Here is a 16,942-nt window from a genome sequence, read left to right as displayed (position 1 = left end):
CTGAAGTGGACGCAGCTGTGGTCAGTCCAGTGGAGTCCGGTGCAGTGGCTGAAGGTGACGTGCTTGCTGGATGAGAAGAGGGGGTCGAGCGTGTGGCCGGCGTGGTGGGTGGGGGTGTTGACCAGTTGCTGGAGTCCGAGGTTGGCGAGGTTGTCCAGCAGGGTGGTCGTGTTGCGGTCGTTGTTGTTCTCCAGGTGGAAGTTGAGGTACCCGAGGAGGATGTAGTCGGCGGAGGGGAGGGCGTGAGGGCTGATGAAGTCCGTGATGTCTTCGCAGAACTGTGCGCGTGGTCCCGGGGGTCTGTAGATGAGGGTGCCTCTGAGGGTAGTCTTGGGGTCGGTGTGGATCTGGAAGTGCAGGTATTCGGCGGTGTTGAATGCGTCGGTGGAGTCAGTCGAGATGCGAATGGTGTCTTTGTGTACGATGGCGATCCCTCCTCCGGTCTGGTTGACGCGATCCCTCCTGATGATCTTGTAGCCGTCCGGGATGGCTATGGCGATGTCGGGGGCTGAGGAGGTGTTCATCCATCTACAAGCTCTTTCTTCCAAGCCTCCCTTTCTGGCTGTGAATCCGGACAAGGTTGTCCTAAGAACTAGACCTTCCTTTCTTCACAAGGCGGTTACTTCTTTCCACATTAGCCAAACCATCACTTTGCCCACCTTCTTTCCGCCTCCGCCTCCTTCAAAAGAGGAAGAGACGCTCCACTGTCTGGATCCAAAACATGCACTTTCCGTCTACTTGGATCACACAAAACAATGCCAGGTGAACGACCAGCTCTTTGTTGGTTGCGTAGGTGCTAAGAAAGGTAGAATTCTACCATGGTGCAAAAATAGTAAATATATGCAGGCATATCGCTACATGGCAGTAATCAAGCGTACTCCTACGATGTAAACCCTACCTAAGTGTACTTAGCTTGTATGTGGGTGTAAAGCCAAGAATCCTCTAGGAAAGATCCAACCCCATTACATGATGGGAGAGAACAAAGGACCCGTCTTGCGTGCAGGGACCTCAGCGTTTTGTGTCAGCGTGGAAGTATCTCCATCTATTGCTTGGTATGGTTCTTTTATACCAAAAAGGATAGTCTCGGGGTTCCTTACATGAGCCTAAATCAATACCTGCAATTATGAAAAGCAATTCTTTCACCCTAGGATGAAAATGACCATGACTTTTATGCAGAGTATATTCATACTGTGATGTACGTCATGTGCAATGGACTTTTCTAAGAATCTTCATGCATAATATATGAGGCTAGTTTCCAAGAAACTGATCGCTTTTTATTCAGCACATAACTGGGTAAAGCCAGTGCTAGAACCATTATGCAGAGCAAGGTAGGACAGATGTAGACGAAAGGTCGTGTAGCTACCTAGGCCTATATTGGGGTACGATTAAGTTGATAATCCTTCCCCTACCATCCAGATCAACTAAAAGCCTTGGTATCACTATTGACTTTGACCTGAAATCTCAGATTGAGACGGTGGTCTCTATCTCTTTCTTTCAGCTCTGGAAGATCAGTAGATTCCTTACTCCTGAAGCTCTTACCCCAGTAATCTTAGCCTTAGTCATCTCCCTCATCGACTACGCTAACTCGCTTTACTTTGGCATAGCGGCATATCAATCAAAAAGACTGGAACTGGTGCAAAACCAGGTGGCCCGGTTAATTTATCGCCAGGCAAGATGGCAGCATGCCACCCCTCTTATGAAAAAGTTACATTGGCTTCCGGTTGTCGAACGCAGTGCATTCAAGTTGGGATGCCTCACCTTTAAAGCGCACCATGGTAACTGCCCAGTTTTCGTTTCTACTCGAGTCCAGAGATACATCCCTACTCGGGATCTTAGGTCTTCCCATCTAAATCTCTTAGCTATTCCATCTTTTAAACTCAAGAAACTGGGAGGACTAAGATTCGTGGTCTAGGCCCCTCAATTCTGGAACTCTCTTCCTTTGGATACCCGATCGACGACATCATACTCCCTATTTAGGAAACTGTTAAATACCTGGCTATTTTGCCAGGCTTATGAATTAATCACATAGCGGCAGTGCTCCCTTGACCCTAGCACCAAGAAACCATGTGTTGTACGCGCGCTTTATACTTATTTTTTAACATAACATAACCTTGGGGCTCATAACACCCACTCCTCATCCGAAGGTCGATAAGGTCGAGTAATGCTAAAATATGCCTGGTAAAAGCATAAAAACATTTTGGTAACATTTTCTAAAAACATGGCATATGTGAAAAATTATGCTTGATTAAAATTCAAAAAAGCTCTCTAAGTCCACTAAAATGTCAATGTATGAGCAGACTGACTGAGCATGCCGAAACTAAGCCTGGGCAAAGCACTACGCTACGCTCGCGTAGTGTGCGAAGTTTGCGCTACTTCGCACTACGCGAATTGCACATAGCACAGTGCAAACACGCGTAGTGTAGCGTAGCGTAGTGCAGCGGTCATTTTTTGCTTGCTCGCGGTCTTCAACGTCAAGTTGGCGACCGCGAGCAAGCAAAATTACATCCCGGCGAGACTTTTTCCTCGTTCGCGATCAGCAACGTCAAGTTGGCGATCGCGAGCGTGGAAAATAAACCTCCCGGCGAGATTCTCAATGCGGGGAGGCCAGGTTTCTCATTGCGAGTGGTCGCGTATGCTCGCGACTGCTCGCGATGAAAAACTACCAGTCTGCGTTGAGAAAGCTGCCGCTTGAGTAAAAATCTACTTGAGCGGCAGAAAACTACAGCTTGCACTGTGCAAGATGCCGTTTTCAATGATTGCACAGTGCCGGATGCTTGTCCGCACTGTGCAATCATTGAAAACGGCATCTTGAACAGTGCGAACAGGGTACTACGCAGTTTGCGAAGTGCTACGCGTAGCTCGTGTAGTGCGAAGTGCACTTTGCGTAGCTACACGTAGCACTACTTTGCGAACTAGCCGAAAGCCATGATGCACAGTAAGAGCAGAAAAAAATAAAACAAAAATTATGTTTTGCATTCCAATTTGGTTTGTTTGGGAAAAATGGACGAATTGTTCCCATCACACGGAGAGATAAATATTTATGTGCCCTATGTGGGAGACGCAATATCACTGTCGCTCGCATTCACAGACGACAGTCCCTGTAACACCTCTTGTATCAGGTCAATGGAGCAAAGGTGATCTTCCGTTCCAGTTCCCACAGCAGCCGCTGAGGAAACACTTGATACCTGGGTGTCTGTTGTAGAGCCAGTGTCCATTTCAACAGAAGCTGAAGCATCCTGTGGAGGCTCTAAGAATGCAGTCATTAACGTGGGATTACGCTGAGGACACTGTAATACATGGGCCTTTAAGGGGTCCAGTAGTACGTCTACGTCTGGCCGCACAACCGATGGAAAAGTCAGGCATTTGTCCAACACTCATTCGTATCCGCAGAATAGGCAGTGGCGCACAAGCAAGATGCAGTCAGCCCAGATTGGTCTGAACAATTGTCTGGAAGGTGCTTAATAGTCCAGAACCGATGCTCTTAAATAGGTGCACGATACCCCTTGTATCAGACCTGTTAAAGATATGATGTACCATTTCCCTGAAATTGAACAGGACGTTAGTTCGGACTTGCACCTCTATCTCAGCTAAAGACCTTGAAACCTGGAGATCAAAAGTCTCTCAGGCTGAAGATAGGCCACATACTTCGGAAAAAGCATGGCTTTCAGTCTACTAAGAGAATCAAACCACATAAAGGAAACATTGAATTAAGGCCATAGCGTTGCCTCCCTAACTGTGTGGGTCGGTGTAAACAATACTTGCATACTACAAGTAACCCTGGTACTCACAGTGACTTGATATGCGTTGCCTAGTATTATCCCACAACAGCCTTGATCATTTAGCATCAAAAAGCTCCCATTCGAAATCAATTCGAACACCGGTTGAATCACAGCAGCCGGGTAACCCTTCAAGTGACACGATAAGTTTTCAACTGAAGCATTACAAAGTCCGAAAAGCTAAATGCCTTTAGAAACTAAAGAACCACTTAAGGCTGTTTTGCAGTCTGAACTGTTGGGAAAAACTTCAGTGTTCCCATTCCTGCATCTATATCTGTATGTTAGTTCACAGTACTTACGTATGTATCCGTCTCCCAACGCTTCTTATCTGCCTACCTGGTGATATAGGAGATACTTTTGAAATTGGAATGTTTTGACTGGCAGTATAATAAAGCCATGGATTAACCATTTTGTGGAAGGAGACTGAGCCAAAGCAAAAGGTAATTGGTCCAATTTTTCAATCTGCAGCATTGTATATTTTGAGTCTCTGCATGCCATTACAATCTATCTTTCCATTAGATTGTATGCAGAAAACAGCCATACTGTTAACCCCTTTGATGCGTCGGACTCGTTGGAGCCGTCCAACGCACAAGTGCTACTGTGCATCGGACGGCTCCCGCACGTCCGACGCCATTGCCTATTAAATCCCTCTGGTGCAGGCACCAGAGGGATTTCTTTTACACCCCCAAAGCCTCGGGAGTTGAGGAAGAGCTTCCCCAGCTCCCGAGGGCCCCCGTCCCCGTTTCTGTGAAATAACGATCAGCGCACACGTCGCGCTGATTTCATTTCACAGAAACCGAAACTGAAATGAGCTCTTAGGCTCATTTCAGTTTTACTTTCTACGAGCTCAGGGGGCTGTCCCAGCCCCCTGATCACGTAGAAGGATGGGAGAGGTATCATTGGAAAGGGGAGAATCTCCCCTTTCCAATGGTACCTCTCCCCAGTAGACATCTGCTTGGGGATTGCCCCAGGGCTTGCACAGCTGGTACCGGGTGTACCGGTGCTGTCATATTTCTCCCTCTAGTCGGGTGGAATCATACCTCCCACACCAGTTACTGGTGTGGAGGTATGAATCCAAGGTGTTTGACACTAAACACGACATGTTTCCATGCAGCTGTTTTAAAGTTAGCATTTACCACGAGGTTAGAATTGGGGCTCCCAGTTTTATGGTAGTTATTTTTTTGACATTTCCGTCTGTATTTATCCGTATTTATTTTTTGTCAACTTTATCTGTATTTATCTATATTTATTATGGGTTTTGTGAAAAAAATAAAACTGAAACTGGTATATTTCCGCATTTATTTAACCAATAAATATTCAGTCATGCTTGAATGCCTGCCAGGTTTCAACACCTGCAGAAGATAAATGAATGCTCTTAAATGGAAATATGCACATTTCAGCACCAGCCTTGAGCATATCTACTGCTGTTTAAGCCTTTTTAATAAAATATCTTTCTTTTTTAACCCCCTTACCTATCAATGCACCTATCAATGCACACAGTCATGGCAAAGTGCATTTAGAACACTCAAAACGCACCCAATTTCCGTTTTTATCCACATTTAAAAATAAATGCAGACAAGAAAATAAATGTTTTTCTGTCTGTACTTATATATCTGAAAGAAACACGTTAGTTAGATTCCTCACCTTAGAATATCCCCAGGCGTCAGGCTGGATCCGGAAAGATTTTTGTAGCAATACCCCTTGCGCGTCACTAGGCGTCGTCTGCGGCTCCGCGTCCGTCGTTGGCGTCGTGCGCCGGGATGACGTCGTCGGAGTACTTAGACGCCGCCCTCGCGCGCTGATGTCAGTTTCTTTTTTCTGCGCCAGTAAGCACCGATCCGGGAAGAGCTTACCCCTTAGTCACTTTTTGACTAACTTTTTGACTCTTTTTGGTCTGTCGACTCAACTCTGGTGCCGGTAGGATGCCTGGTTTTAAAGCCTGTGACGCCTGTCATCGACTGATGTCGGTGACGGATCACCATCGCCGGTGCCTCTACTGCCTGGCGACCGACCATGACGCGGAGTCGTGCCTCAATTGTCAGGCATTGACATCGAAAGATAGGCGGGAGCGGTCCCGTAAGCTTCTCGAGCTTCGGCACTCGGCTCCGCGCCGCTCTCGATCCCGGTCCAGGAGGAGGTCCAAGGACCGATCGCGGAGCCGCAGCCACCATCATCGCTTGTCGGGCTTGAAGTCTTCGGGTAAGTCGAAGCGATCCAAGAAGTCCAAGAGGTGACACCGCTCTTCGGACTCCTCTCACCGGTCGCGCGACTCAGCTGACGGTCAGGGTGGTCCCACCCCCGCGGCTCCGTTGGAGCCGGAGGAGCTGCGTCCGTCCCCACACCCACCGGTCCCTGGGACTGACGCGACTCCGGCAGAGGTCAGTGCCTTCCTCTCGGCCATGAGGAGCCTGGCTCCGCCGTTGACGCCTGCCGGCGCGCCTTCGAGCCCCGCAGGCTCGACTGGGCGACCTCACGTGCCGACGGCTCCGGCCCCAGCGCCGTCGGCGACTTCGGTCCCGATGCCGCAGGTCCCCGAGGGATCCAGGCCTGGATCTCTGCCGGTGCCGGTCGACCTCACGACGCCTCCTCTGCCGGCGGCGACACCGGGTCCACCTCCAGCGCCGTCCCCGGACGACGCCATTCCCTGGTTTAGCCACGGTCCAGGCCCGACACTGGCGTGGCACCGCTCGACGCTGCACCCGATTCTGATGGATGAGCACTTCATCTACCGCCCGGCTCCGATCATTCCTCCTGTTTATCAGGAATCGGATGACGAGGGTGACTGGGAGGGGTCTGAGGACCCTCTGGCCAGACAGGCACTGCTTTCAAAGGACTGGGCAGATGAACTGGGGGATGCCAGTGGTCTGGATACCTCCCCGGACGCTGGTTTCATCTCTCCTCCGACTGTGGCCTCGGAGGAAGGTGCAGCTTTCACAGTGGTGCTGCGCAAGGCAGCCGAAGCCCTTGGGCTGGAGTTGCCTGCTGTGGCCGTGAGGACTAACATCCTCACAGAGGTGCTTCAACCGACAGCAAGCTCCACAGAGCCTCTGCTGCAGTTCAATGAGGCCCTCACCGACGTTCTGCAGGGCACTTGGTCCAAGCCCTCCACAGTTCCTCCTGTGGATCGGGACATGGCCCGGCGCCATCGCCCTGCTCCGGGCGACCCCAGTTTCCTCTCCCAACACCCCACCCCCAAGAGTCTGGTTATCCAGGCCTCAACCTCCCAATCCTCCTTCCCGTCCGCTCCTACGGACCGTGAATCCAAGAGGTTGGAGCAGTTTGGGAAGAAGCTGTTCTCATCACTCAGTTTGGGTTTGTTGGACCGTTTCTCCCACTCCCTGTGGGATGCGGTGGAGGACGTGCTGCCCCTGTGTCCGGAGGAGGCCCGGACACGACTCACCCAGTCGATTGCTGACGGGAGAGATGCAGCACGGCACGCCATCAGGTGTGGACTTGACACTCCGGACTCGCTGGGTAGGGCGATTTCCACCACGGTGGCGCTCCGGCGCCACGCCTGGCTGAGGTCCACGTCTTTTTCGGGGGATGTCCAGAGTACCCTCATGGATATGCCCTTTGATGGCACTCGCTGTTTTGGTGAGAAGGCGGATAGTGCGCTGGCTCGTTTCAAGGACTCCCGGGCTACGGCCAAGACCTTGGGTCTCTCGGCCCCACGGCCGCAAACTTAAGCCTGTCGTCCCTTTTGTGGCCAAGGAAGGGGCACCTCCTCACGTCCGCCCAGCCACCGGCTGCAGAACCAACCTGCACGCGGTCGTGGACGTGGATTCCGCCGAGGCGGTACTGGAGTGCGTGCCGGTCAGTCCACATCCACCCCGGCAGCATCCGCCTCAAAGCCCTCCTAGTCCGAGCTTTCAGGCCCATTCCACGCCAGTGGGCGGCAGAGTTCGCCATCACCTGCTCCACTGGCGATCCATCACATCGGACAGGTGGGTGCTGCAAATCGTCCGAAGGGGCTACTCCCTCCCCTTTGAGACGACCCCTCCGGCCATGCCACCGCAGTACCACCGTATGTCGGGGGATCACTTGAATCTTCTGCGGGAGGAAGTTTCGGCCCTCTTGGCCAAAGTGGCCGTCGAGCGCGTTCCTGGTCCAGAAGTAGGTTGTGGTTGCTATTCCCACTACTTTCTGGTTCCCAAGAAGGGCAAAGGGGGCCTACGCCCTATCTTCGACCTCAGGAGCGTCAACGCCTTCCTCCGGAAGTAACGGTACAATATCCTGACTTTAGCTCAGGTTCTGGCTGCCCTAGACCTTGGAGACTGGATGGTAGCGTTGGATTTGCAGGACGCTTATTTTCACATCCCCGTCCTGCCGGCCCACCGGCGTTACCTGCGGTTCACGGTGGGTCAGGAGCACATTCAGTTCACCGTGCTCCCCTTCGGCCTCACCAGTGCCCCTCGGGTGTTCACGAAAGTAATGGCGGTGGTCGCAGCTCATCTGCGCAGATTAGGGATTCCAGTCTTCCCCTATCTCAACGACTGGCTGTTGAAGGCGGGCTCGACCCAGCAAGTCGTCTCCCACCTCCAGACTACAGCCGACCTCCTGCATTCGCTGGGGTTCTCCATCAATGTGCCGAAGTCGCACCTCAGTCCCTCCCAGAAGCTCCTCTTTATCGGAGCGGTTCTAGATTCGGCGCAGTTCCGGGCCTATCCTCCGGAACAGCGGGTCCGGGATATTCAGGCTCTGATTCCCATCTTTCGACCTCTATCCTGGGTTTCGGTCAGGTTGGTGCTGCGGCTTCTGGGGCTGATGGCCTCCTGCATCCTGTTGGTGCATTACGCCAGGTGGAGAATGCGGGCTCTGCAGTGGGACCTGAAGTTTCATGGGCCAAACATCGAGGCAACCTGTCCGACCATGTCTTGATCTCGGAGGGCACTGCGAAACGTTTGCAGTGGTGGCTCGGACCACGATGGGTCAGCGGCGGATCCCTCTCCCTACCCCAACCGGAGCACGTAGTAGTGACGGATGCGTCCCTCCTGGGATGGGGAGGCCATATTGGAGAGGCGGGGATCAGAGGACTCCATATCAACCTTTTGGAGCTGAGAGCGATCCGGCTTGCACTGAAAGCCTTCCTTCCCTCTGTCCGGGGAAGTGTCATGCAGGTGTTCACGGACAACACCACCGCCATGTGGTATTGCAACAAACAGGGCGAGGTGGGGTCGTGGACCCTTTGTCAGGAGGCTCTGCGCCTCTGGACATGGTTGGAACACCAGGGCATCATCCTGGTGGTTCAACATCTGGCGTGCTCTCTAAACGCCAGAGCAGACGAACTCAGCCGACGGTGCATGCTGGATCACGAATGGCGTCTGAACTCGGACGTGGCGCAAGGTCTCTTTCTGCGGTGGGGAGAGCCTTGGTTAGATCTATTCGCCACCGAAGAGAACGTGCAATGTCAGCAGTTCTGCGCATTGGAATTTCCAAGGCGGCACTCGCTCTGAGACGCTTTTCAACGCGAGTGGAGTTGCGGTCTGTTGTACGCCTTTCCGCGTATACCACTTCTGCCCAGAGTGCTGAAGAAGATCAGGCGCGACCGGGCCCAAGTCATCTTAGTGGCTCTGGATTGGGCACGAAGGTACTGGTATCCCGAGCTACTCAGTATGTCAATCGATCCCCCAATGCGACTGCCTCTTCGGGAGGATCTTCTGTCGCAGCAGCAGGGAACGGTCCTCCACCCGAACCTGTCCAGCCTCCACCTCCATGCGTGGAGATTGAGCGGCGACAGTTGATGCCATTTGACTTGCCTCCTGAAGTCTGTGACGTTATTCTGGCAGCCAGGCGTCCCTCCACAAAGACGGTATACGCCTGCCGGTGGAACAAATTTGTGGCATGGTGCACAGCAAAGGCTGTGGATCCCCTTTCTGCCCCTCTTTCTGAGGTTCTTCTCTTTCTTCTTTCCTTGGCCCAGCAGGGCTCTGCTCTGGGCACCTTGAAAGGTTATCTTTCTGCAATCTCTGCTTTCTTACGGCTTCCTGATCAGCCTTCTCTTTTCAAGTCCCCTGTTGTTTCACGTTTTCTCAAAGGCATTACTCACATGTTCCCTTCTGTCCCCTTCGTAATGCCTCAGTGGGACTTGAATCTTGTCTTGACCTTTCTGATGTGCGCTCCCTTTGAGCCTCTTCACAATTGTCCCATTCGTCTTCTGACCCTTAAAACTGCTTTCCTGGTAGCTATCACCTCGGCTAGACGGGTTAGTGAGCTCCAGGCTTTGTCATATAAGCCTCCTTTTCTTTCGGTTCATCCGGACAAGGTTGTCCTCCGGACTCGTCTTTCTTTTCTACCAAAAGTGGTGACCCCTTTTCACATCGGGCAATCTGTCACGTTGCCCACCTTCTTTCCGCCTCTGCATCCTTCGAAGGAGGAAGAGAGGCTCCACCGTCTGGACCCAAAACGGGCGCTGTCCTTTTATTTGGACCGCACCAAACAGTTACGGGTGCACGACCAACTTTTTGTTGGATACGTAGGTGCTAAGAAGGGGAAGGCAGTATACAAACGGACCATCTCACGGTGGGTCGTTTTGTGTATTAAAATGTGTTACTCCTTGGCAAAAAGGACCCTCCTGTTGGGCTGAGAGCCCATTCCACCCGGGCAACAGCGGCTACTACTGCCCTGGGACGGGGAGTTCCCTTGCAGGACATCTGTCAGGCGGCGACTTGGGCTTCACTGCACATGTTTGCCAAGCACTATTGCCTGGACAGCCAAGTCCGGAGAGATGGCTACTTTCGCCGTTCTGTTCTCCAGGACTTTCTGGTGTGATCTTGGTTCGCAGACCCACCACCGGGGTTGGTATTGCTGGGGTATCTATTCTAAGGTGAGGAATCTAACTAACATGTTTCTTTCAGATGAACAAGTTACTTACCTTCGGTAACAATGTATCTGTGAGAAACATTAGTTAGTTAGTTAGATTCCTCACCAACCCACCCAGCCTCCCCGTTCTGCGAACCGACATCTAGGGTTAAGGTTATCCTTTTCAGGGCCCTAGATTTTTTGGCACCAGTGTCGGTCTCTTGCATGGCTCTGCGTTCCTGGCGCGGAAAGCTATGTACAAGAACTGACGTCAGCGCACGAGGGCGGCGTCTAAGTACTCCGACGTCATTCCGGCGCACGATGCCAACGACGGACGCGGAGCCGCAGACGATGCCTAGCGACGCACACGGGGTATTGCTACAAAAATCTTTCCGGATCCAGCCTGACGCCTGGGGATATTCTAAGGGGAGATATCTAACTAACTAATGTTTCTTACAGATACATCGTTACCGAAGGTAAGTAACTTGTTCGTCAAAATCAGTAAAAACGGAAAACAGGGAGCCTTAGTTATAATGCACTCAAGTATATATGGTATGGCTGCATCACAAACAACCCCGGAATAGAGGTTCCGAAGGCTGCAGAGGGGCCCTGCTCATGCATGGGCACCCTCTCACATAAAACCCAGCACCCTGCCTTCATGATTGATAAGGCCTGCCATAGGGGTGACTGATAGGTTTATTTGTGCAGTGATATGGATAGATATAGTGAACCTTTATCTACGTAAGGGGTGCATGCACCACCTTACACATGCTGCCATAGCAGACCTGTTGTGTCATTTTGAAGGGTCTCCCAGGGGTGGCATAATACATGCTTCAGCCCCTGAGAGGCCTCTGGAGTACCTATGCCATGGGTATATAGTATACCATATACTAGGGACTTATAGGGGTACCCCATAATCCAATCTGGAGTGTACCTAAAGTACTGGTAATCAATTTAGAGAGAAAGCAGATAGACTGGGGTCCTGATTTGCAGGATCCCAGTCAGACTAAGTCGAAAAACAGTAAAACATCAGCAAAACGTGGGGGTAACTATAAGAAGCAAATCCTACTCTCCTACATACCGGCTGACTGTTGGGAAGTCCTGGCAAACACTAGGGCTCCTTCCACTATCAAGACTTACAAACTCAAGTGGAAGAGATTCTGCCATTGGTGTATAGGTTCGGAGGTGCACCCTATTCAGTCTTCATCGGAGCAATTACTGCCTTTTTTCCTACAGCTGGCTAAATATGGCCTTTCTCATTCTTGTATTGATGTATTCCTTGCCGCGATTTCCAGGTTTCGGCAGCAGAATGGGCCACAGTCGCTTTGGTCTTCAAGAATAATAAAACAATTTCCTAAAGGCTTGTTTAGAATGTTCCCTCCAACTAGGCGTCCACCTGCGCCTTGGCATGTTAACATTGTTTTAACACAGCTTTTGAAGGTCCCATTTGAACCTATTCATAGGGCAGACTTAAAATACTTTATGTGGAAAACGGGACTTCTGCTGGCACTTACATCAGCCAGAAGAGTAAGTGACATACAGGCTTTCACTATTCCTTATCCTTTCCTCCAGTTCACTAGTTCGTACAAAACCCAAGGTCCCATCTGATTTTCACTTAAACGAACCAGTCATTTTGAAAACTTTCTTCCCAAATCCACAGTCAGCAGCTGAAAGATCTTTGCATTCCCTGGATCTAAAAAAGGTGTATAAAATTATACTTACAGAAAACAGCCACCATGCATAAGGTTGATCAATTGTTTGTGTCTTATGGAAAAATAAGAAATGGACATCCTGTCACAAAACAGACTATAGCACGTTGGATATCTTCTGCAATCCAGTTTTGCCATCAACAAGCAGGCAAACCTCTACTTTCAACAATGAAAGCTCACTCTACAAGAGCAGTCTCCTCTTCAACGGCCCTTGTGCTGGTGTGCTTATTTAACAGATTTGCAGAGCAGCAACCTGGTCCAGCAGGCACACTTTCACCAAGCATTACTGTCTGGAAGCTGCAAGTAATACCGATACAACTGTGGGACAGGCACTGCTACGTAATCTTTTTCAGTAATGCGCGCCTCTATTCTTGCCACCTGCCATTGTGTTGGACAATTGCTGTCATGGTAGTAGATGTCACTGTTATTTTGTGCATATGCAGTTAGATACTAATGTATGTGGATGCATTTTTATATACAGGTGTACATATATATATATAAGCAACACCATACACTTCTCCTCCAGGAAGTATACACGGACACCAGGGATATTTGCAGTTATCAAATTGGTTTAATGGACTGCACAAACAACGCGTTTCAGCTTTCGCCTTGTTCACGTGAACAAGGCGAAAGCTGAAACGCGTTGTTTGTGCAGTCCATTAAACCAATTTGATAACTGCAAATATCCCTGGTGTCCGTGTATACTTCCTGGAGGAGAAGTGTATGGTGTTGCATAATTGGGGTTGACGATTACCCCCACACGGACCGCCCAGCAGACAGCCTTCGTCTTTATCGGGACGGGTTTTTTGATATATATATATATATATATATATATATATATATATATATATGTTTTATGGATATACCTATGTGAATACGTGGTACAGGTATTCACTATACACTTTACTGGATTCTGTACATTGTGTAAAGGCATGCATACTTATGTTACAACTGCTATCTAGTCAGATTCAAGCATGTGAATCAATGAAAGATACCCCAATACTGGAGAAGAAAATAAGTTACTTACCTGTAAACTGTGGTTCTCCAGTATTGGTATCTTTCATAGATTCACGTGCGACCCACCCTCCTCCCCATAGAGGCTCCCCTGTTTTTTTTAATCATGTTTATACTACACTTGTGCTCGAAAATCTGAGAGCCTTTGTTCAGAGGGTTCTAGAGGGTGCTCTCCCTGGATTGGCTGAGGTTTTGGCCATCCTAATGACGAGGACGAGATATTAAAGTGAATGGTTTTTCTCTATTAACTTTAATGTTAGAGTAATTACTTACTGCTTTTTATGTATTGTGGGACTCCCACTTCAACAACGGGGAATGATTCAAGCATTTGAATCTATGAAAGATACCAATACTGGAGAACCACAGTTTACAGCTAAGTAACTTATTTTCTTCTGCAGCATTTGCTGTTTATTGATACGTTTGATCTTAGTGGCTTTCTTGCGATCATTGAAAGTATCAAGGCAACTTTCTTGGTTTGACGGTTCATTGCCTCCAAAGGCAGTTTCAGTATTATAAGACGTTTGCTGGCCACTTCTAAAATTAGTTTGCTTTTTTTGGGTTACTTTGTTTTCTAGAATTTTTGGGGAGCAGGAATAGAATGTATGCTGTGCAGTATCTCGTAAAATATGTCTGTTTAATTACTTTTATGTTTGCTTTATTAAGTTAATATTATGATTACCCCTAGGTGAAAGTATCTGGATTGTTTTGGATGGTCCGGTTGATGCAATTTGGATTGAAAATCTCAATTCTGTATTGGATGACAATAAAACCTTAACTCTGGCCAACGGCGATCGGATTCCAATGGCAGCCAGCTGCAAACTCTTATTTGAAGTTCACAACATTGAGAATGCGTCCCCGGCAACGGTTTCCAGAATGGGTATGGTTTACATTAGTTCCTCTGCACTCAGCTGGAAACCTATAGCAAAGGTAATAAGGGATGAGATGTGTCCACATATTTTTATGAGTCATAGTACGTCTTTGTAGTCACATTTTTTGCATATATTTTTAGGCATGGCTAAATCAACGGAATGAACAAGAAAAAGACGTTCTACAGGAGTTATATGACAATGTATTTGAGCAGGCGTATTTATACATGTTTCTGAATCTTAATCCAAAGATGGAGCTTCTAGAGTGTAACTACATCATGCAGGTACGACCGCAATTTTTAAATCTATTCATGTTTACGAAAAACAGTTTTTTGCAAGGAGTCCTAAGAGGTGCATTGGCGAGAGCTTCCTGCTCCTTTCTGAAGTGCATGAGTGAGGGAGAGTCCGTCTATATACAGGAGAATGTTCCAGATTCTGACTGCATACATTTGAAAGGTGTGTCTTATGGTCGTTTACATTCTTACGCCTCAATGCCTTTCATAATGTGTCTTTGTGCATTGAGTTAGCATCATGAGATGGTTGCCGTTGAATGTTTGTTAGGTGAGCCATCTATTTGCCTTTTAAATTCACTTTTGAAAAAGTAAACGTTTGGTTTACATTGGCAAAGCATCGGTAACTTTTTCAATTTGTAACCACGTTCCTGTAAGACATATGGATCTTTATGTTATTATGTGAATAAGGGAAAATATCTACTCACACTGTAAAATGATGAAAACTGAGGTTTATCCAATGACTGCTTGCTGTCATGATGAACATGCTGCAAGGTGAAAAATAAAAAAGCATTGGCAGCAGTTTTAGAAGCTTTCCAAACTCCTGCCCCTTATGATAAGGATCAGCCTGTACAGATTTGTACAGCTGGTCAGGTAACCAGGGCATATAAGAAGCTCCAGGGTCCTGTCCCTGAATCTGTGGGCAGAGGAGTTAGAGATTTGGGCGGGCAAAGATCAATCTCCTGTCTCTTTCTGCAGTCTGCCTTCTGGGGACGAAGACCGGGTCTGCCAACCGTCTGAATTGTGTGTTTCGATCCTCAAGGGATATGTCCCTATCTCCCCAAGCCTTTTAATCTCAGCAGGTGATCTTAGGTACCCTACTGTAAGACCTGTTTGCCTCCTGGAAGAATTCTCCCCTGAAGAATTACTGCTTTCTTCTTCACCCATCTTCAAGGGAGTGGGCAGTGGCTGTGATGAGTGTTCCCTGGCTGGAAAGGTATCCTACATGCTTTTCCTCCTATCATGCACAGCCTAGTTTTGCGAAAAATCATATCAAGTCATGTAGAAGTGATTGTAGTGGTCACAAATTGGTCTCACCAATATGGGTATCCTCCCTTTCTACAGTTGTTGGTCCTATCTCCTCAGATGTTTCCAACCTTTCCAACCCCTCTGAGATACCCAATTCTTTCAGTAAGAGAGATAAGTTGTCTGGCAGACACAGCCTAAACGCCCTGGGATGTTCTCACAACGTTGCTATCTATTTATCTAGAGAGAACATCTTCTTTTATGCAAACAGATGGCCCCGAATGGGAGGGGCCCCGAATGAGAGGGGGCATAAATCTACATCTTCCTTTAGTGGAGGCATGAAAACAGCTATTTATCTGTCCTATTCAAAAGCTAGGGTCTCTCTTTATTTGGTGGTACAGGTTAGATCCACAAGAAATATGTCCTAACCTGGACATCCACAAAAGACATTTGCAGGTGGGTGTGGCCAGCCAACATGGCCGCACGGACGTGATCCATATGAGCTCCACTAACTTCATTTTTTAAATCAATGGTAAGGGGCTTCTGTGGACAATCCCTCGCCCCTAGCAATCACGGATCTCAAGGGGACGGAGAAGTGAAGGGATGAAGCCAGATTTTCCCTCCTGAAAACCCCACACAACATTTACAAGGGCGCCGCCTTGGGGCAGATTGGGGGCCATGGTGAAACCTGCAGGGGAGGCGTGGGCACCATCTAGGCCCCAGAAGACTTGGGCAGCCTCTTCACCCCCGGAGAAGATTGGCAGTTCCTCAGTAAGGGACACTGCTACAACACCTGCTCCAGCACTATCCTGGTCTCTGAGCGAGCCCGCCATGAGGCTTGATGGCAAAGGTATGGTCTGAAGAGGACCTCTCTGTAGGAGAGTAGGGTCGGCAATCCTATGATCACCCAGATTTTTTGCTTTTGCTTCATTGGTTTACGACTTTCCCTGGCTGGGGGCCTGCCAGTCAGACCCACAGCCTAGCTGTTCTCTCTCCAGATTAAAACACATGTACATTAGGTGCATCCACTAATTGGAACTGGGCCGCCTTATCAGTCCCTGTATCAGCATACCACAGGTATCCAGGGCATCGGCGTACCCAGGGCCTACCAGGGGCTGCAGCATGTATTATGCCACCCCTGGATGGCCACCCAAATCTGACACAACTGGCTGCACGACAGCTGGGGCAAGGTGGTGTAATCGCCCGTTGCTGTAGGTGTAGTATTCCTATACCTAACCCTAAAATGGACGCATGGATTCCTATCAGTCACTCCTATGGCAGGCCTTATCAATCCTGAAGGCAGATTGCTGGGAATCATGTGAGATGGTGCTCTGGCGCGAGCTGGGCCCGTCGACGGCTTGCGGAACCAAGTCCTAATAGCTGTTCCATGGTGACGCGTGCCATCTACCTTAAAATGCATTATAATCCTCGCGGTTATTTGCTAACTATGGCCTCGCATCACCCACACATGTCGAGTAAGGTGTCATACGAATTGGAATACGAACCCCTCGCCAATTCTGGCA

At 49.2% G+C, this 16,942-nt stretch overlaps 1 protein-coding gene across 1 annotated transcript in view; it reads left to right on the top strand.

Moving 5' to 3' along the window:
* DNAH8 (dynein axonemal heavy chain 8) overlaps positions 1 to 16,942 on the top strand; it is a 13,985,216-nt gene that overhangs the window by 7,399,548 nt on the left and 6,568,726 nt on the right. The window contains exons 51-52 of the mRNA XM_085610239.1: positions 13,983 to 14,224; positions 14,307 to 14,447. Coding sequence (XP_085466365.1) covers positions 13,983 to 14,224; positions 14,307 to 14,447 — 383 coding nt within the window. The remainder of the gene's footprint in view (positions 1 to 13,982; positions 14,225 to 14,306; positions 14,448 to 16,942) is intronic.

The sequence above is a fragment of the Triturus cristatus genome, chromosome 6, assembly GCF_964204655.1.
Source record: "Triturus cristatus chromosome 6, aTriCri1.1, whole genome shotgun sequence".
Lineage (NCBI taxonomy): Eukaryota > Metazoa > Chordata > Amphibia > Caudata > Salamandridae > Triturus > Triturus cristatus.
The sequence above is the reverse complement of the archived record's forward strand: the minus strand, read 5'-3'. Positions and strand labels throughout refer to the sequence as shown.